The 15,101-nt window shown below is 41.2% G+C and overlaps 1 protein-coding gene across 1 annotated transcript; it reads left to right on the forward strand.

Annotated features, from left to right (window-relative positions):
* The first annotated feature begins 2,417 nt into the window (after window positions 1-2,417).
* On the forward strand, window positions 2,418-12,954 carry calr3a (calreticulin 3a). Its single transcript, XM_017720730.2, has 9 exons — window positions 2,418-2,648; window positions 4,259-4,360; window positions 4,576-4,779; window positions 6,521-6,615; window positions 6,750-6,959; window positions 7,537-7,650; window positions 8,310-8,453; window positions 9,539-9,631; window positions 12,295-12,954. Exons 1-9 carry the CDS (start codon window positions 2,567-2,569, stop codon window positions 12,514-12,516), a joined length of 1,266 nt encoding a protein of 421 aa, XP_017576219.1. The 5' UTR covers window positions 2,418-2,566; the 3' UTR covers window positions 12,517-12,954.
* Window positions 12,955-15,101: the final 2,147 nt, after the last annotated feature.

The raw sequence follows: 15,101 nt of genomic DNA on the forward strand, positions 1-15,101 counted from the left end.
CAGTAGCTCTCGTGTTGCCAGATTCCTGTAATCCCGCCTTGAAGTAAATGCTTTGAAAGCCCATCGCCTCCACTTCAAAAACATAAAAAAATCTACAATTAATTATTATTTTATTAATTATTAAGTGAGTTGTTATGCCATTATATGTCACTGCATAAGTCTTTACTGTGATATTTTGAGATGCTTTCACAATATATATGTGTGTTTGCGCGCGTGTGTGTGTATATATATACGCATATATATATATATATATATATATATATATATATATATATATATATATATATATATATATATATATATATATATGTATGTATGTATATATATATGTGTGTGTGTGTGTGTGTGTGTGTGTGTGTGTATGTATATCTCAAAAGAATAAAGCATCTCAAATCAATGAGACAGCGTCTCAAAAGTATCAAAAATAATATCTTAGTATCTCAAAAATAATGCCATAGCAATTCACTCAATAATGAAATAATAATACGTTTTATTTAAATAGAGGGAATGGGTTTCCGTACAATAAATGAAGATTTGTTTGTTTTTCTATTGTATTAATATAAGGTATTCTATCCTTTTTTTTTAGAAGTATTAATTCTGGAGAAAACACACTTTTTTTAACCCATGAGGAGTTTATTTAAATGAAGTGGATTCATGGATGTCAATCTGGCAACACAGCTTGCACGTCTGCGACTGTGCTCGGATAAACGTCAATATGCATTCGCTTTTTGGTACATTGGCTAGACTATATTAATAAATATGTTACAAAAGAGTCAAATGAACGAGGTTTTTTTAAGTGGACGCCAGCATTTTGGCGTTTATTTTTCGAACAGTTGAACGCCCCCCCCCCCTCCACAAGCTGAATGGTTTGCGCCGCACCTGCGGCCTCCACAGTACAACACGCTGGATTTGAAAAACATGTACAACGAGTTAATTTACAGGTTCAGTCTGGGGGTCAGTATCAGGATAATGTGACTGTTAAAAGTCATACCAACACTAGGTTTTACTCTGAATGAACGATTTTGTATAAATAAATAAGAATGGAGACCTTCACTTTACAACTCATTACATTCTGTACATTTTATGCTGTTTTCTGATATGTGGAGACGTTGAGGTGCTGCATGATTGCCAGATAGCGAGCATATATCGGTCCACTGGCTTGGTATGGTCAGCACCTTGGCTGTTTTAGTGTTTTTCCACTGCTGGTCCCCATTTGGACCACCCAGATTACTGTCTTGCATGCCAGCTCTACCTAGCTCTTAATCTCCTCAGACAGATTCTAAATACACAGAGACTTTTATTTTAGAAAATAAACAACTGGGAATAAAAAAATAATGTCTGGACCTGAAATAAAGTCATTTCAAAGAAAATGTAAAGGCTGACTCTGTGCTAGATTGAAATTATTTACTGCACTGAATAATTTTAGTGTATCACCTTCTGCCCAGTCATGGTTAGAGAACCGGCCCTGTGACCGGATGGTTGCCGGTTCGATCCCCAGAGCCGACAGTCCATGACTGAAGTGCCCTTGAGCAAGACACCTAACCCCAACTGCTCCCCGGGCGCCATGGATAGGCCTGCCCACCGCTCCGGCCAAGTGTGGTCACTGCCCCCTAGTGTGTGTGTGCTCACTAGTGTGCATGTCTGTGGGTGTTTCACTGCACGGATGGGTTAAATGCGGAGGTCTAACTCCACAGAAAAGAAAGATCTTAGGGTTTTGGGCAAGTGCTCGTTGATCTTTCACCAAACTGTTCCATAAAGCACCCTTTACTTCTTAAATGCTGGTTTTCCCTGAGACATGTTTAGTGTGTGTGTGATGTAGTATTTTCACTCTGTCTCTCTGATGAAGAGAAAGCGGTGGCTTCAGCGGAGCTGTGGTGCAAAATCCTGCGTCCTTGCGCAGCTTGCACCCTTAGGACCCTTTGGTAGCTGTCGTGTCTGCCTGATGTAACGCCAAGCGTCTTCTTAAAAGTCTCCTAAACAGTGCGTCAAAAATAAAACATCAAATGCTTCTTCACTTATGCCGGTTTGAGTAAACGGACGACTTTAGCACCTTTTTAGCTCACCTAACTCAACAAGCTGCACAGGTTCGGTAGGGCTCTGTAAAGGTTTAGCTCGGTTAGCGACTCGGACTTTACTTCATTCACTTTTTTTCACGTTTCTAACTCACCAGCGGCTCACTTTGTTCACGAACACATTAACATTCACCACAAAACGCGCACATGCACAGCTTAGTGTACCCAGACAGGTCTGTTCTCCGCCCAATGTGGTGGATTGACAGCACAAGTTCATCGGTTCGTCCAATCAGATTGCGGCGGGAAAACAAGGGGGTGCAGGATTTTCCGCAGAGACGGATGATGGCGCCACACCCCACCCCGTCATAACTCGTGGTGCGATCTGATTGGACGAGCTTCAGTCCAATGAGCCGCGGCCATCTGTGCAGGAACAGCGGAGCTCCGGGATCCTGCTGCCCAGTTTCGCCTCATTCTGTGGCTTTTCTGCAGCTTTCGGGCTCCGAGTCGGACTGAGAAGCCGAGATCTTCACCGAGGCGTCCCAGACGGTGCGAATATGAGAATCGCCGTTGCAGTTTTCGCCTTACTCGCGGCTGCTAACGCGACTGTGTTCTTCAAAGAGCAGTTTCTGGACGGAGGTAAATCATCGTCGCTTTCGTTCGGCTTCATATTCGCCGGTTTCGTGCTCGGATTCCCCAGTTCCACCTTAAATGTAGCACCAAGTTCATCTGCTCGGCCGTTTTTATCTTTACTCGGACCTTTTTTCGCTCGAGCAGTGAGGAATTTATTCCGGTCAACTTGTGACTGTCATGACTCGCCCTGCCCGCCGCGCTCGTGCCCGTTTAAACACACTATTTAATAGTGTTTATCTACGCGTTTAAATGCGTTAAAGGGCCAATATCTTACTTTTTTCATTCGTTTTATTTTATTTGTGCACTTGTGACGTTCGTTTGCACCACAAACATGACTATTTTCCAGTTTCTCTGTTTTGTTTTTAATACTGTCCCATTTGATAGACTGATATATGTAAATATCTGCCTTCTGATTGGCTGTCCTGTGTAGCGGTCGTCCGAGCTGAAACACTCTTTATAACTTCAGTGTGAGTGGGCGGGGCTAAACGCCTGTTGGCTGAATAGGCGGGTATATGTAAATGGGAAGAGGAGAAAACACTTTATTAATCCCCAAAGGGCAACTAGAGTGTTCCAGCAGCATAGCAAGATAAACATGGAATACGTGCACATAAGGTAAAAATATTAATATAGAATAAGGAAAAATCTAGCATGAAATACTATATGATTCTGTGCAATATAAATACATGTGTATGTTTTTTTATGTGCACAGCTATAGGTAACGTACAAAACAATATCTATCTGTAGATAGATAGATAGAAAACCGTGTATCTCCATTTTTTCAGTTTTTGACATAATTTAAAATGGCATGTTGTCCTTTACATTGTATATAAAGTTCATTGACTTATGTTAAACGTTTTTTCCTTTTCATGTAAAGTTACCATATATATATATATATATATATATATATATATATATATATATATATATATATATATATATATATATATATATATATATAATAGTGTCTGTGTATATATATTTTTATATATATAAACAAAATGACCTATTTTTGCATCTTAGTTTCTAAATATATGAACTAAGCGAACTGGGGAGAGATATTTCAAAACTTTGCCTCCCACACTGTTACAAATCTTTCATTCCCAAAAAAGCAAGGAAAGTTTGGTTTTCCTTGATATGAGCTCTTTAATGCACCGTTATTAATGTTTCCCCCACACATCATGATTGTGCAGAACACACAAATGCAAATATCCCTAAAGCGTCCCCGGGTATCTTGGGAAATGTCTGACGAACATGAGTGCAGTTCTAGTTTTCAGTTTCATTTTCCGGGGGTTTCTTTATGAAAGTCAGCTGTTTTTGCAGCAGGGATTAAAGGGCCAATATGCTTATATTTGTGTACCAAAAAGGGTCATCATTCATTTTTGCATTAGCATTTCCAACCTGTCTTTATCCTTTGGTTAAGGCTGATTTCCTTTACTGAGTAGTAAAACGTACATTTAGAAACTTTAACAATGTAAATTCAAACTTCAAGCCTGTTTATTAAAAAAAGGCAGGTAAATTCAGCTTTCGGTGCTTTTTATTCATGTTTGCTCTGCATGTCAGCTGTTCTGTTGCTCCGTACAGGTTTCTTACGTCTTAAACTCTTCTTTCGTTTGCAGATGGATGGAAGAGTCGATGGGCAGAGTCCAAACACAAATCGGACTACGGTCAGTGGAAACTTTCTGCTGGGAAGTTCTACGGCGATGCTGAACTGGACAAAGGTGAGGTTTCTTTCTTGTGTGCAGGTGAGCGTTGGTGAAAATGGGCTTTGTATAAGCAAATTTCTCGATCTGAATAGGAAGCTCATGCAAATTGCCTGAAGACAAAAGAAAGGATCATCCAGATTGTATCAGCAGCGTCTTCACCAACTCGCCGAATAACAGTCCAGATGATGCCTCTCTTCCCTGTGCACTAATTCATGTTTCTGTTCCCGAAGGTCTACAGACGAGCCAGGATGCCCGCTTTTACGCCATGTCCAGCCGGTTTGAGCCCTTCAGCAATGAAGGTAAAGATCTAGTGATCCAGTTTACGGTGAAGCACGAGCAGAAGATTGACTGCGGCGGTGGATATGTGAAAGTCTTCCCCGCTGACCTGGACCAGGCCGAAATGCACGGCGACTCGCAGTATTACGTCATGTTCGGTGAGCCTGGTCCACACGCCACGCTGCTCACTACAGACACACGCTCGAGTGGTAGCACATTTGTCTGAAGAACTTTCCGAAGATCTGATTTCTAATCCAGAAATCATAAATATTCTCACTTTTTTCTGCAAATTAAAACTACAGATAAAAAAAAAAACAGTATTAATTATTACAAGTAAATATATTTATAGCGCTTTTATAGTGACCCAGTGACGCGTAGAGTTGTTGAAAACACAAACGTAAGTAAACTGAAATATTAAGGAGGGAAGCACTGATACGGGAATTGTGGGCCGATGCCGATATCTGAGTTTTCATGTACTTATCTGCTGAGGTTGATACATAAACAGTTTAGAAATGGGGACAAAATCACCTGAATTGCCAGTACAGAACATAACAAATGCAGTAAACTGAATAAAGTACAGGTATTTAAGTGCCTAAGTGACCTAAACATTCTCCCCATCCAGAGTACAATAAATACACCAAATATTGCTTTGAAATATCAGCCAAAATGAAACCTCCTTTGATTAATGTAATTACGCAACTGTGGCTTCATAGTTGTAATAACCATGTAATTACGCAACTGTGGCTTCATAGTTGTAACAACCGTGTAATTACGCAACCGTGGCTTCATAGTTGTAACAACCTTGTAATTACGCAACCGTGGCTTCATAGTTGTAACAACCTTGTAATTACGCAACCGTGGCTTCATAGTTGTAACAACCGTGTAATTACGCAACTGTGGCTTCATAGTTGTAACAACCGTGTAATTACGCAACCGTGGCTTCATAGTTGTAACAACCGTGTAATTACGCAACCGTGGCTTCATAGTTGTAACAACCGTGTAATTACGCAACCGTGGCTTCATTGTTGTAACAATCGTGTAATTACGCAACCGTGGCTTCATAGTTGTAATAACCGTGTAATTACGCAACCGTGGCTTCATAGTTGTAATAATCGTGTAATTACGCAACCGTGGCTTCATAGTTGTAACAGCCATGTAATTACACAAGAGTAATAACAAGTGTAATTATGTTTGTAATTAGACTGGAACAGTTTTTGATCTTTTCAGAAGTTTTGTCCTGCAGTGAAAGGAAGTGTGTAATAACCTACATGAAGACATCACTTGCACTGTCTCTGCCGGCTTTCCTAACATTTAACCAGCATTTATGTAGCTGGTGCTGTGAAGCTGTAACCAGTTTCAGCTTTAAACCAGTCTGTAATGTGACAGAACAGCAGACGTCCACTCATCTTAACATGCAACTAATGTGACATTAATTAAATGTGTTGCATTTCCCCCCAAAGAGATGACCATATATATGACCACTGCATTATGACCTACATAACAGCTACACAGGACCTGTCCACTTAACTTAACACTTAACTAGTGTAACTTTAACACACCGCTACAGGAAAGTTCCTCTGTAGAAGTAGCACTTGTGTAATTACATGAGGCAAAACTGAAGTTAATACACGGGTGAAGTTACTTGTGTAACCCTGTTGTTCATGTGTAACTACACAGTTATTAGACACTTAATATAAAGTGGGACCAATTATTTAAGCCCTTTTGGTCTGATTCTGACGTCATCCTGCTTCCCTGCTGTTAACGGCATGCCATAAAAAAATCTGTCGCGTTTGCTAAACGTCCCAAATCAGCCCGGCACGCTCCACATTTTAAGCGTTTTTATTTTAGCAGTTTGTTTAAAACGGGGAACTGATTGTTTTGCATTTCCACTTTCCACAGGCCCGGATATCTGTGGCTACAGCACCAAGAAAGTGCACGTTATTTTCAACTACAAAGGCCAGAACCATCTCATCAAGAAAGAAATTCGATGCAAAGTGAGTAATCAGTCCATTTCACAGCACTGATCCATTTCATTTGGGATTCGTAGCAGAATTCCATTGTGGATAAAGGGGGGAAAAAAGCCTTTCGACTGAATTGATCAGCAATTATTTTACTCTTTTCCTTCCAGGACGATGAGCACACACACCTGTACACCCTCATCCTCCATCCCGATCAGACATACGAGGTCAAAATTAACAATGAGAAAGTGGAGTCCGGCTCTCTGGAGGAAGACTGGGACTTCCTTCCTCCGAAAAAGATCAAAGATCCAGAGGCAAAGAAGCCAGAAGACTGGGACGACCGCGCTAAAATCGATGACCCCGAGGACACGAAGCCAGAGGTCAGCCTTACCTATCTGCTGTTACTGTCTCACAGTCAGAAGTGCCTTTGATTTTATATATTCCATTCATTGTTTTCTTAAACAGGGATTAGAGACCAGGTCGCTATGAATTAGTCTCCAGCTTGAACACTGTGTTGGTACAAATTCATTCTAATTTTATAAGCACTTATAAAATGGACTTTAGTGGCTTTATGCGCATCTTTAATATGCTTATATTAAAATCTGTGAGTACTGTAGATTTAGCTGAATTAATAATAAGCTTCATATCACTAAAGCATAAGCCTAATATATGCATGCACTTGTAAAAGTTGCAAAAATTTTGTAAAAATGCAAAAGTTTGAACACCTCTGGTCAGCAAAATTATGTTTATTTGATTTTGTGAGTGGAAATAATGATGTTTTTCAGTAGTTTTTAGTGCACAATTTGTTTATTTGCTGGGTTTTATACACACACACACACACACACACACACACACACACACACACACACACACACATTTTACAGCGCCTCCTGGCTGTTCCAGAGATGAAAACAATCTCCTGAAAAAGGGAAAACTCACCATTTTTGTTTGCTTCAGGACTGGGATAAACCAGAGAACATTCCTGATCCTGATGCCAAGAAGCCTGATGACTGGGATGAAGACATGGATGGAGAGTGGGAGCCACCTATGATTCCTAACCCGGAGTATAAGGTAGGACGTCAGTTTAAAAGGCAGTGGGGGGCAAATCTCTGACTACAAATCAGTGCAAATCAACTCAATTATGATCCATTCGGAAACCGTTTAGTGCATCATGAGATTCCACATTTCGCCTCGATTCGATTAAAGTATTACGGTACAATTGGATTATTATAAAAATGCAGCGATTATGCAAATAGAAAACAATAAACCAAGAAAAGTTTGTTTAAATATATCCTCAGAATTTCATTTTGGGGGAAAAACGGGCAAAAATAAGGGAATATTATATTAATTGAACTTAATTGAATTGAACAGTAATTGGATTGCTGTCTTAAGAACGATGCATGTTTTCTACTCTATGAATTGGTTTACATTCATAATCTGTATCTGAGTTGAAGATCTGCAGTGAAGTTTCCTCTGATTTGAACCTCCAGAATCAGGTCCCAATCTCAATAGATATATTATAAATATTTGGATACAGCGAGTTAAATTGGTTCTTCACTGTGTCCTTATTTACTTGATAGATATTGGCTTAATTAGCGCTACAAAGCAGTAAGACACAGCAGTCCAGTGGGACTGCTTATGAATAAAGGCTCTTTCAAATAACCCACAGAAAGTCCAAGTCATTCATGTTGTTTTATTTATTTATTTATTTATTTATTTTATTTCTACAGGGTGAATGGAAACCCAAACAGATTGACAACCCCAACTACAAAGGAGCATGGGTGCATCCCGAGATCGATAACCCCGAACACACGCCGGACGATTCCATTTACAAATACGACAACATTGGTGTTATCGGTTTAGATCTGTGGCAGGTACAGTTTCATAACTTCAGAATATTAGTATATTAGAATAATCCGTTCATTGACTTGTTGGCATTACACTACAGCTGGGCGATATGGCCAAAAATGTTATCACGATAAACAAAATTTTGATTAGGTTCGTTCGATATCGATACGCGATAAAATCATTATTTCTCTCAGGTTTAAAGGCTGATTTTTGCTCCTGGGTGGTTAATTGCTGTTTTAAACTGTCCTTTATGGTCAGAACATGAGACAAACCCTCACCAACCAGTGGAACGTTTCACAGATCTGTCATGGGACAGTGGGAGAAAGTGTCTGGTGAGCCGTTTTTACCAGCTGGAAAAACACGGCCGCAGTTTTTGTAACGGTCATAATTTAAGAAAGAAAACATCACGTTTAGCTGCCTGGTGACGAGGCTCGACTATCCCGATACACGTGCTAAACAAGTGGCCAGAAACGGTCCTAAACGGTTTAGTTTCTCATCGTCTTCAACCATTTCTAATGACTCATTTTGCTCGTGGCCCCCTCCCTCTGTAATCATGGCGAAAAACCCAGAAGTGCGCCCTCTTCTGGCGACAGCGGAGTAGTGTCGCTTTCCTCGCAGGAGAAAACGCCACCAGGGCTTTGGCTGAACGTGAGAGTGTGAGAGTGGTGTATTATATAGAAACAATTTTGAAAGCTTTCTTATCGCCCTATCCAGTTACATCGCGATGTAAAAGTTATATCGCAGTAATTATCGTTTTATCGCCCAGCCCTACACACAGCCAGCATTCTTGTACTGCTGGTGCCCAGCAGAACACATGTGCAGTACCCCCTCATCCCAAAACGACCCAGACTCCAGATTCTCACTCTCATATCTACATAAATTGCATTTCTTACATTACAAGTACTCACTAAGAAGTCCTTAATATTCCTCGTCATATTTTAAGATCAACCACCATAGTGGGTCCGGGGTTCAAGGGGGGTGGTGTCCCATTCTTGATGGTGACCATCTAGAAACAAAGTGATGCTTTTAAGCGTTCATGTTTTGACTGAATTTGGCAAAAGTGCACAGTTCTAGCTAAAATGCGAGTTTAATTACGTTGGTTTCCTCGCAGGTAAAATCCGGTACCATTTTTGACAACTTCCTGATCAGTGATGACGTGAAGGAGGCAGAAGAGTTTGGGAAAGAGACGTGGGGAGCCACCAAGGTAACATCATTTTCTATTTATTTTGCACATTTATGCTCTTTTGTTCTTGCCAGTGAAGTGGCAAAGTTGTATCTAATCTAACGTGATAAACCTTTTTTTTAATTCGTTGCATGTTACACTTCAGCCAGCTCCAGCCTCACCGTGTGATTGGATGAGTGTCATTCTGTCAGGATCTCCTGATAATGGCTTGCCAAACTCATTACTCTGCCTGTAGCCGGGCAACGACAATAAGCCATAAACAAAAACCATGTTCATATGGCTCTATGGCAACAGACATAACCCAGCATAAGTGATTATAAGAGCTTACTCCAATAGGTGTTATCCGCTATGAAGGTTACATATGCCCGTTTTAGCTGGACCCCCCACCGTTTTGTGTGTAGGTGTCCTGATTTTTGTTGAATTGGATTAGAGGGGTAGGGCGCAGTGTTAGGGCTACATGGCCCTCCAAACGGCTGCGCAAGTGACCAAAGAAACCCACAAATGCGAGAAGTTTCTCCACTGTATTATACTAGTTTAATGTCGTTTCAGTGTGTTATGGTCCTTTTCCTCATAACAAGCATCCTGTTCCACCTTAATGGAACTGCTGCACCATTTAAGGTGGAACGGGATGGTTGTGATTGCAGGGAAATTCAAAGAAGAACCTGGAGAATCTCTGACTTCAGCTTCATATCACTGAAGAATTAGGGGGGGGGGGTGATAATAAATAACTGCCCCCCTCTTTGAAGGCGTCTGAGCCCTAAATGTAACTAAAGCCCAGCAGTGAGGAGCTGAACTTTCCCCTCCTCTGCCGTCCCTGCAGACGCGCAGGGTCGCCTACAGAGCGGCGCCAGTAGCTGTTAATGAAGTGATGCTCTTTTATTAGAGGGTCTCATTTCAGAGGAAGATCTCAACCACTGCCCTGTAGCTCAGTAACAAGGGGTAAAACTAAAAAATGGGATTGGGCCTCTATATATAAGCATTTATTAGCATTTATGTCAGTTACCATGACAAGTGTCATAAAGTGTCATAAAGTGTCATAAAGTGTCATAAAGTGTCATAAAGTGTCATAAAGTGTCAAAGCCTTATGAACAGCACCGTACAGTAAAGTGTTACCAAACTGTTTAACAACCACAATAAAGCTGATCACATAGCAGTAGGACTTATGTCTCTATTCCAAGTAACCAGACCTAGAACGAGTGACCTCTTGTCTTTGGATATATGTCTCATTCTTGGTGCTTGACTGTAGTAACCTACGTTGACCAGTGAGTGTTTGTGCAGTAATATGAGCAGAATTGCGCTCCTTCTTTTTAACTGTACACCGAGTCCAAAGAGTCTGATGATTTTCGTTCTTGGCTCCGTGGCCACCATCGAGTTTCGAGTTTCAAGTTCGTCATTTGCGCGACATGTCAGGACATTCGTGCATTGAAATGCTTGTGGTGAGGCTCAGCTAATGGCTCTACAGCAGGGCAGCGTTATATACACACGAAAAACGGTGCAGACAAAACAAAGTGAGAAATACAAAGAGAAGAGACTTAAACTGAAACATCTCTGTGCTACGAACAATAGGGCTGCAACAAACAGTCGAATAATCTGTCGATTACTGAAGCGATTAGTCGATTATTCGGATTATGGTCACTATTTCCATTAAAAGCTATCAGCTTTTAGGTTTAGCTGTTTTTGTTTTATGCGTTTGCTAATTAACAGTGAAGACAATATTGTTGCTCCAGCAGCACGTCTTGCTGCTTTATAACTACATATAACACTGGGCTTCCTCGAGGAGAGGCTTGGAAATGGTTAAACAAACACACTGACATCCAGAAAATCACTAATATATATATATATATATATATATATATATATATATATATATATATATATATATATATATATATATATATAAAATTTTTTTCTGCATAATTCAGTGGTTCATATTAAAGTCATTCGGAGAAACTTGCTGACTCTGAGTTCTTTACAGTGGTGGTGGCGATGGGAACACGGCTATGCAGAAACCATCAGTGAACCTACACGTGTCTCCTGAGTTTTTATATGCAGTGTTGATGGTAAAATAGGGCTAAATGTGAAAAAAAGAAAACACCATTCATGTCTCAACTTACTGGAAAACCACCGCATCGTGCAGTATCATCTGGTCATTCTCTCTCTGTGGGGAAGATTTTTGAGGAGTTCATCTCTTCAGACGTCCGGTTCCTACCACCACCACTGTGAACAGTACCGACTCTGCAGGTTTCTCTAGTACGAAGCGTTTAACCGTAAACCTCTGAATGACTTGGTTTACATCTTCACCATTTAATTATATAGAAGCTTGGAGAAGTTTCTCGGCAAGGTGTCATTTTTCCGGTGCAGATTTTGTGATGCAGTTCTTCATTTAGCTGCATTTCTCTGCAACAGCGGAAGATTTGAGCTCCTTTTCTTTATAAAAAAAACTTTATGGCTTAACAGTTTTTGTATCATTATTGTCTTAAATTCTCATAATAAATACCGATAATGAAATAATACCCTCAAGGTCGTGCCATACCTTGAGATATGTGCTGAAGGCCTCTCCCCGTCTGCCAGTATCTCACGCTGTATCGTTCCCTCACGTGTGTTAATGCAGAATTCTATAGGAATTAACGTATATATGTAACGTAATACACATAACACGCATGCATCTCTGCATCTCGCAACAGGGCCCAGAGAAGAAAATGAAGGAGAAGCAGGAAGAGGAGGAGAGGAAAAAGAGGGAAGAAGAGGAGAAGAGCAAGAAGGATGAAGACAACGATAACGAGGAAGAAGACGAGGAGCAGGAGGACGAGCAGGACGAGGACGAGGAGGAAACCACGGAGGAGCCCAGCCCAGCGGAGGAGGACGAAGAGAACGACGATGACAAACTTGCTAAAGATGAACTGTAGACACGGCTGGAGCGCCAGAGTGTGGCTCCATACAATCCTCAGTCTTAGGAGAACCTACTGATCCTCACCCGCTGAGCAGAGCTTCTTCTGTGGGGCTTTCACTGCAGGCCTGGGACAGTAGAGTAAGGGTGTGTTGTGCTCTGATTTCTGTGCATTTTGTTTAATGTTTTGAGATTTTTTTTGTTTTGCACCACTTTTTGGTTCCAATCATAACTTAATTTTTATGCGTCATTCGTTGTGTCCTTTTTTTTTTTTAATTTTTTTTTTTTTTTCTGTTGCTGCTATCTGGCTCCTCCGCTCACCTTCAAAGTCAATTGTCAGTTAAATTAACATGTATTTTGATCATCATCTTCAAAACATCTTGAGGGGAAAAATGACGAGTATCATTTTTAGGTTATTTGCACTTTTTTTTTAAATAAATGAATTTCTTAAACAGTTGGCTTCCTTACTTTTGGTGTGTGTTACTATTATATTCAAATATTACAGCCTAATTTGCATATAAACAAATCACAGACCTCTCTCTGGACCAGAGGAGCCGCCCAAGTCGTGTCCTGGGGGGCTGGAGTCCAGCATGGTTTGTTTGGTCTTCTAATTCAGCTCTTTTACACTAAAATAAAGCTCCAACACAGTTTTAACACTAAATGGTCTTAAACCCTGGAGTTAATGTAGCCTATGACTGTTAATTCACCCAAGACTGGCGTGCAGATGGTCTCGCTTAGCTAGTAGCTACGAAAAAGGCAAAGAGAGATTTAAGACGAACATCGATTTATTTGGAGATGAATGGACTCATTAGTGTTTATAATCACTCCAGCTGGTTTCCTGATACGTTTAATCTGCAATGAGAAACACTAAAAAGTCGCGAAGTCGGGTTCTCGTTCTTGTTCGAATTGTCCCGGTCCACCTTAAAGGGTGCAGCAGTTACTTTCTCGGGCACCATTTAATCTGAACAAGAAGCTGGTGAATGAGAAGCGACTTCAGCCTCGTAAAAAGTCAAACATTGAGACGTTTTACAAGAAACTGTTCCACTTTTGAGGAAAAGTTTCCTGCTGGAGATGCGAGAAAAGCGGCTGAGCTAAAGCTTAAAGCAGAGAACAGTCTGTCTTATTTTATGGCCTGTACTCGGACAATCAGCACATACTGAGACATATTTACAGCCAAGATGGTAAAATGGACGTAAATGTTTGTCTCAAGGTGGTTTGATTTTTGTCGTAAGGACCCCTTAGAAGGGAAATCGCCGAGCTGCAGGACTTCAAGGGGGCACCATCTACTTTGAGCATATTTAGTAAATGGCAGTACTGTGCAAAAGTCAAAGACCACCATTCATTTATTTAATTTCCAGTCAAACTGGGACATCAGTCGTGGGCTGGAGGTTAGGGAACTGGCGCTGTGACCGGAAGGTTTCCGGTTCGATCCCCAGAGCCGACAGTCCATGACTGAGGTGTCCTTGAGCAAGACTCCTAACCCCCAACTGCTCCCTGGGTGCTGTGGATAGGGCTGCCCACCGCTCCGGGCAAGTGTGCTCACTGCCCCCTAGTGTGTATGTGGTGTTTCACTTCACAGACGGGTTAAATGCGGAGGTGGAATTTCCCCGTTTGTGGGATTAAAAAAGTATCACTTAACTAGTTGTTTGATTTTCAGTGTCAGGAAAACATTTTTAACAGAACAGCTAAACATATTGTTTCAGTGTTCAGTGAGTCACTCTTCACCTCGTTTACAGCTTCTGTTCTTTTCAGGAGACTCACTTTGCTTCTCTAAGAATCTGCAGGCATGCCTCCAAAGTTCAGTCATAGAAGTTGGTTGCACTTCCTGCTCTACCAAAAACAAGTCATTGTTACATGATTTTCCATCCTCTCTTCAACCCTCAGACCTAAACAGGCTGTTTTCGTCTCTGCGCCTTTAAGACTCATATGTAAATGACCTCCATTCTGACTGGCTGTTATGTATCATTCAAAAAGCAGCCAGCGCTCATAACTTCAGCAACTTCAGAACTGGCTGTATGTTGAATAGGTGGACATATGCAAATAAGTTGCTTTTTGTGACATCACAAAAAACACTGACTTCAAAACGGGCTGTTTTTGCTGTTACATTTCCACTTGTGGGCTGAGGTTATGATCCTCGTTATGATTGCAAACTAAACGCAGAAACCATTTGCATAGTGGAAAAACCTTTTTTGTCTGGAATGTTCAGTTTTCCACGAACTGGGCCCTTTAATTTGCCTTCAGGCCCGTAGTGTTTTCCATGATATGGGCCCTTTAATTCGGGTTGTCTTCCCACAGTTTGTGCTGGAAAAATAAATAAATTTTGAAGAACTTTCTCTCGAGGTATGTAAACGAAACAGACTGCTGTTCATCGATACGGGGGTGGGGTGGGGGGGTGGTCATCAATATGGGTGGGCATACTGAGGTACAGTTGTCTGAGTTTGTCTGAAGTGTCCCAAGGCCTCCATATAAGGTATGTGATTACAGCATTCCTACTGAAGCCCCCCCCCAACTCCCCCACCCCCGCCCCCCCACCTCCCCAAACTCCCCCACCCCCGCCCCCCCACCTCCCCAAACTCCCCCACCCCCGCCCCCCCTTCCCTTACC

Source organism: Pygocentrus nattereri, chromosome 15, assembly GCF_015220715.1.
Source record: "Pygocentrus nattereri isolate fPygNat1 chromosome 15, fPygNat1.pri, whole genome shotgun sequence".
Lineage (NCBI taxonomy): Eukaryota > Metazoa > Chordata > Actinopteri > Characiformes > Serrasalmidae > Pygocentrus > Pygocentrus nattereri.

Bases quoted from the DNA above. Each gene is read 5' to 3' on its own strand.
- calr3a (XM_017720730.2), top strand. From the start codon at position 2,567: ATGAGAATCGCCGTTGCAGTTTTCGCCTTACTCGCGGCTGCTAACGCG. The intron at 2,649-4,258 runs GTAAATCATCGT...TTTCGTTTGCAG, and splicing joins AGAGCAGTTTCTGGACGGAG to ATGGATGGAAGAGTCGATGG. The intron at 4,361-4,575 runs GTGAGGTTTCTT...CTGTTCCCGAAG, and splicing joins CGATGCTGAACTGGACAAAG to GTCTACAGACGAGCCAGGAT.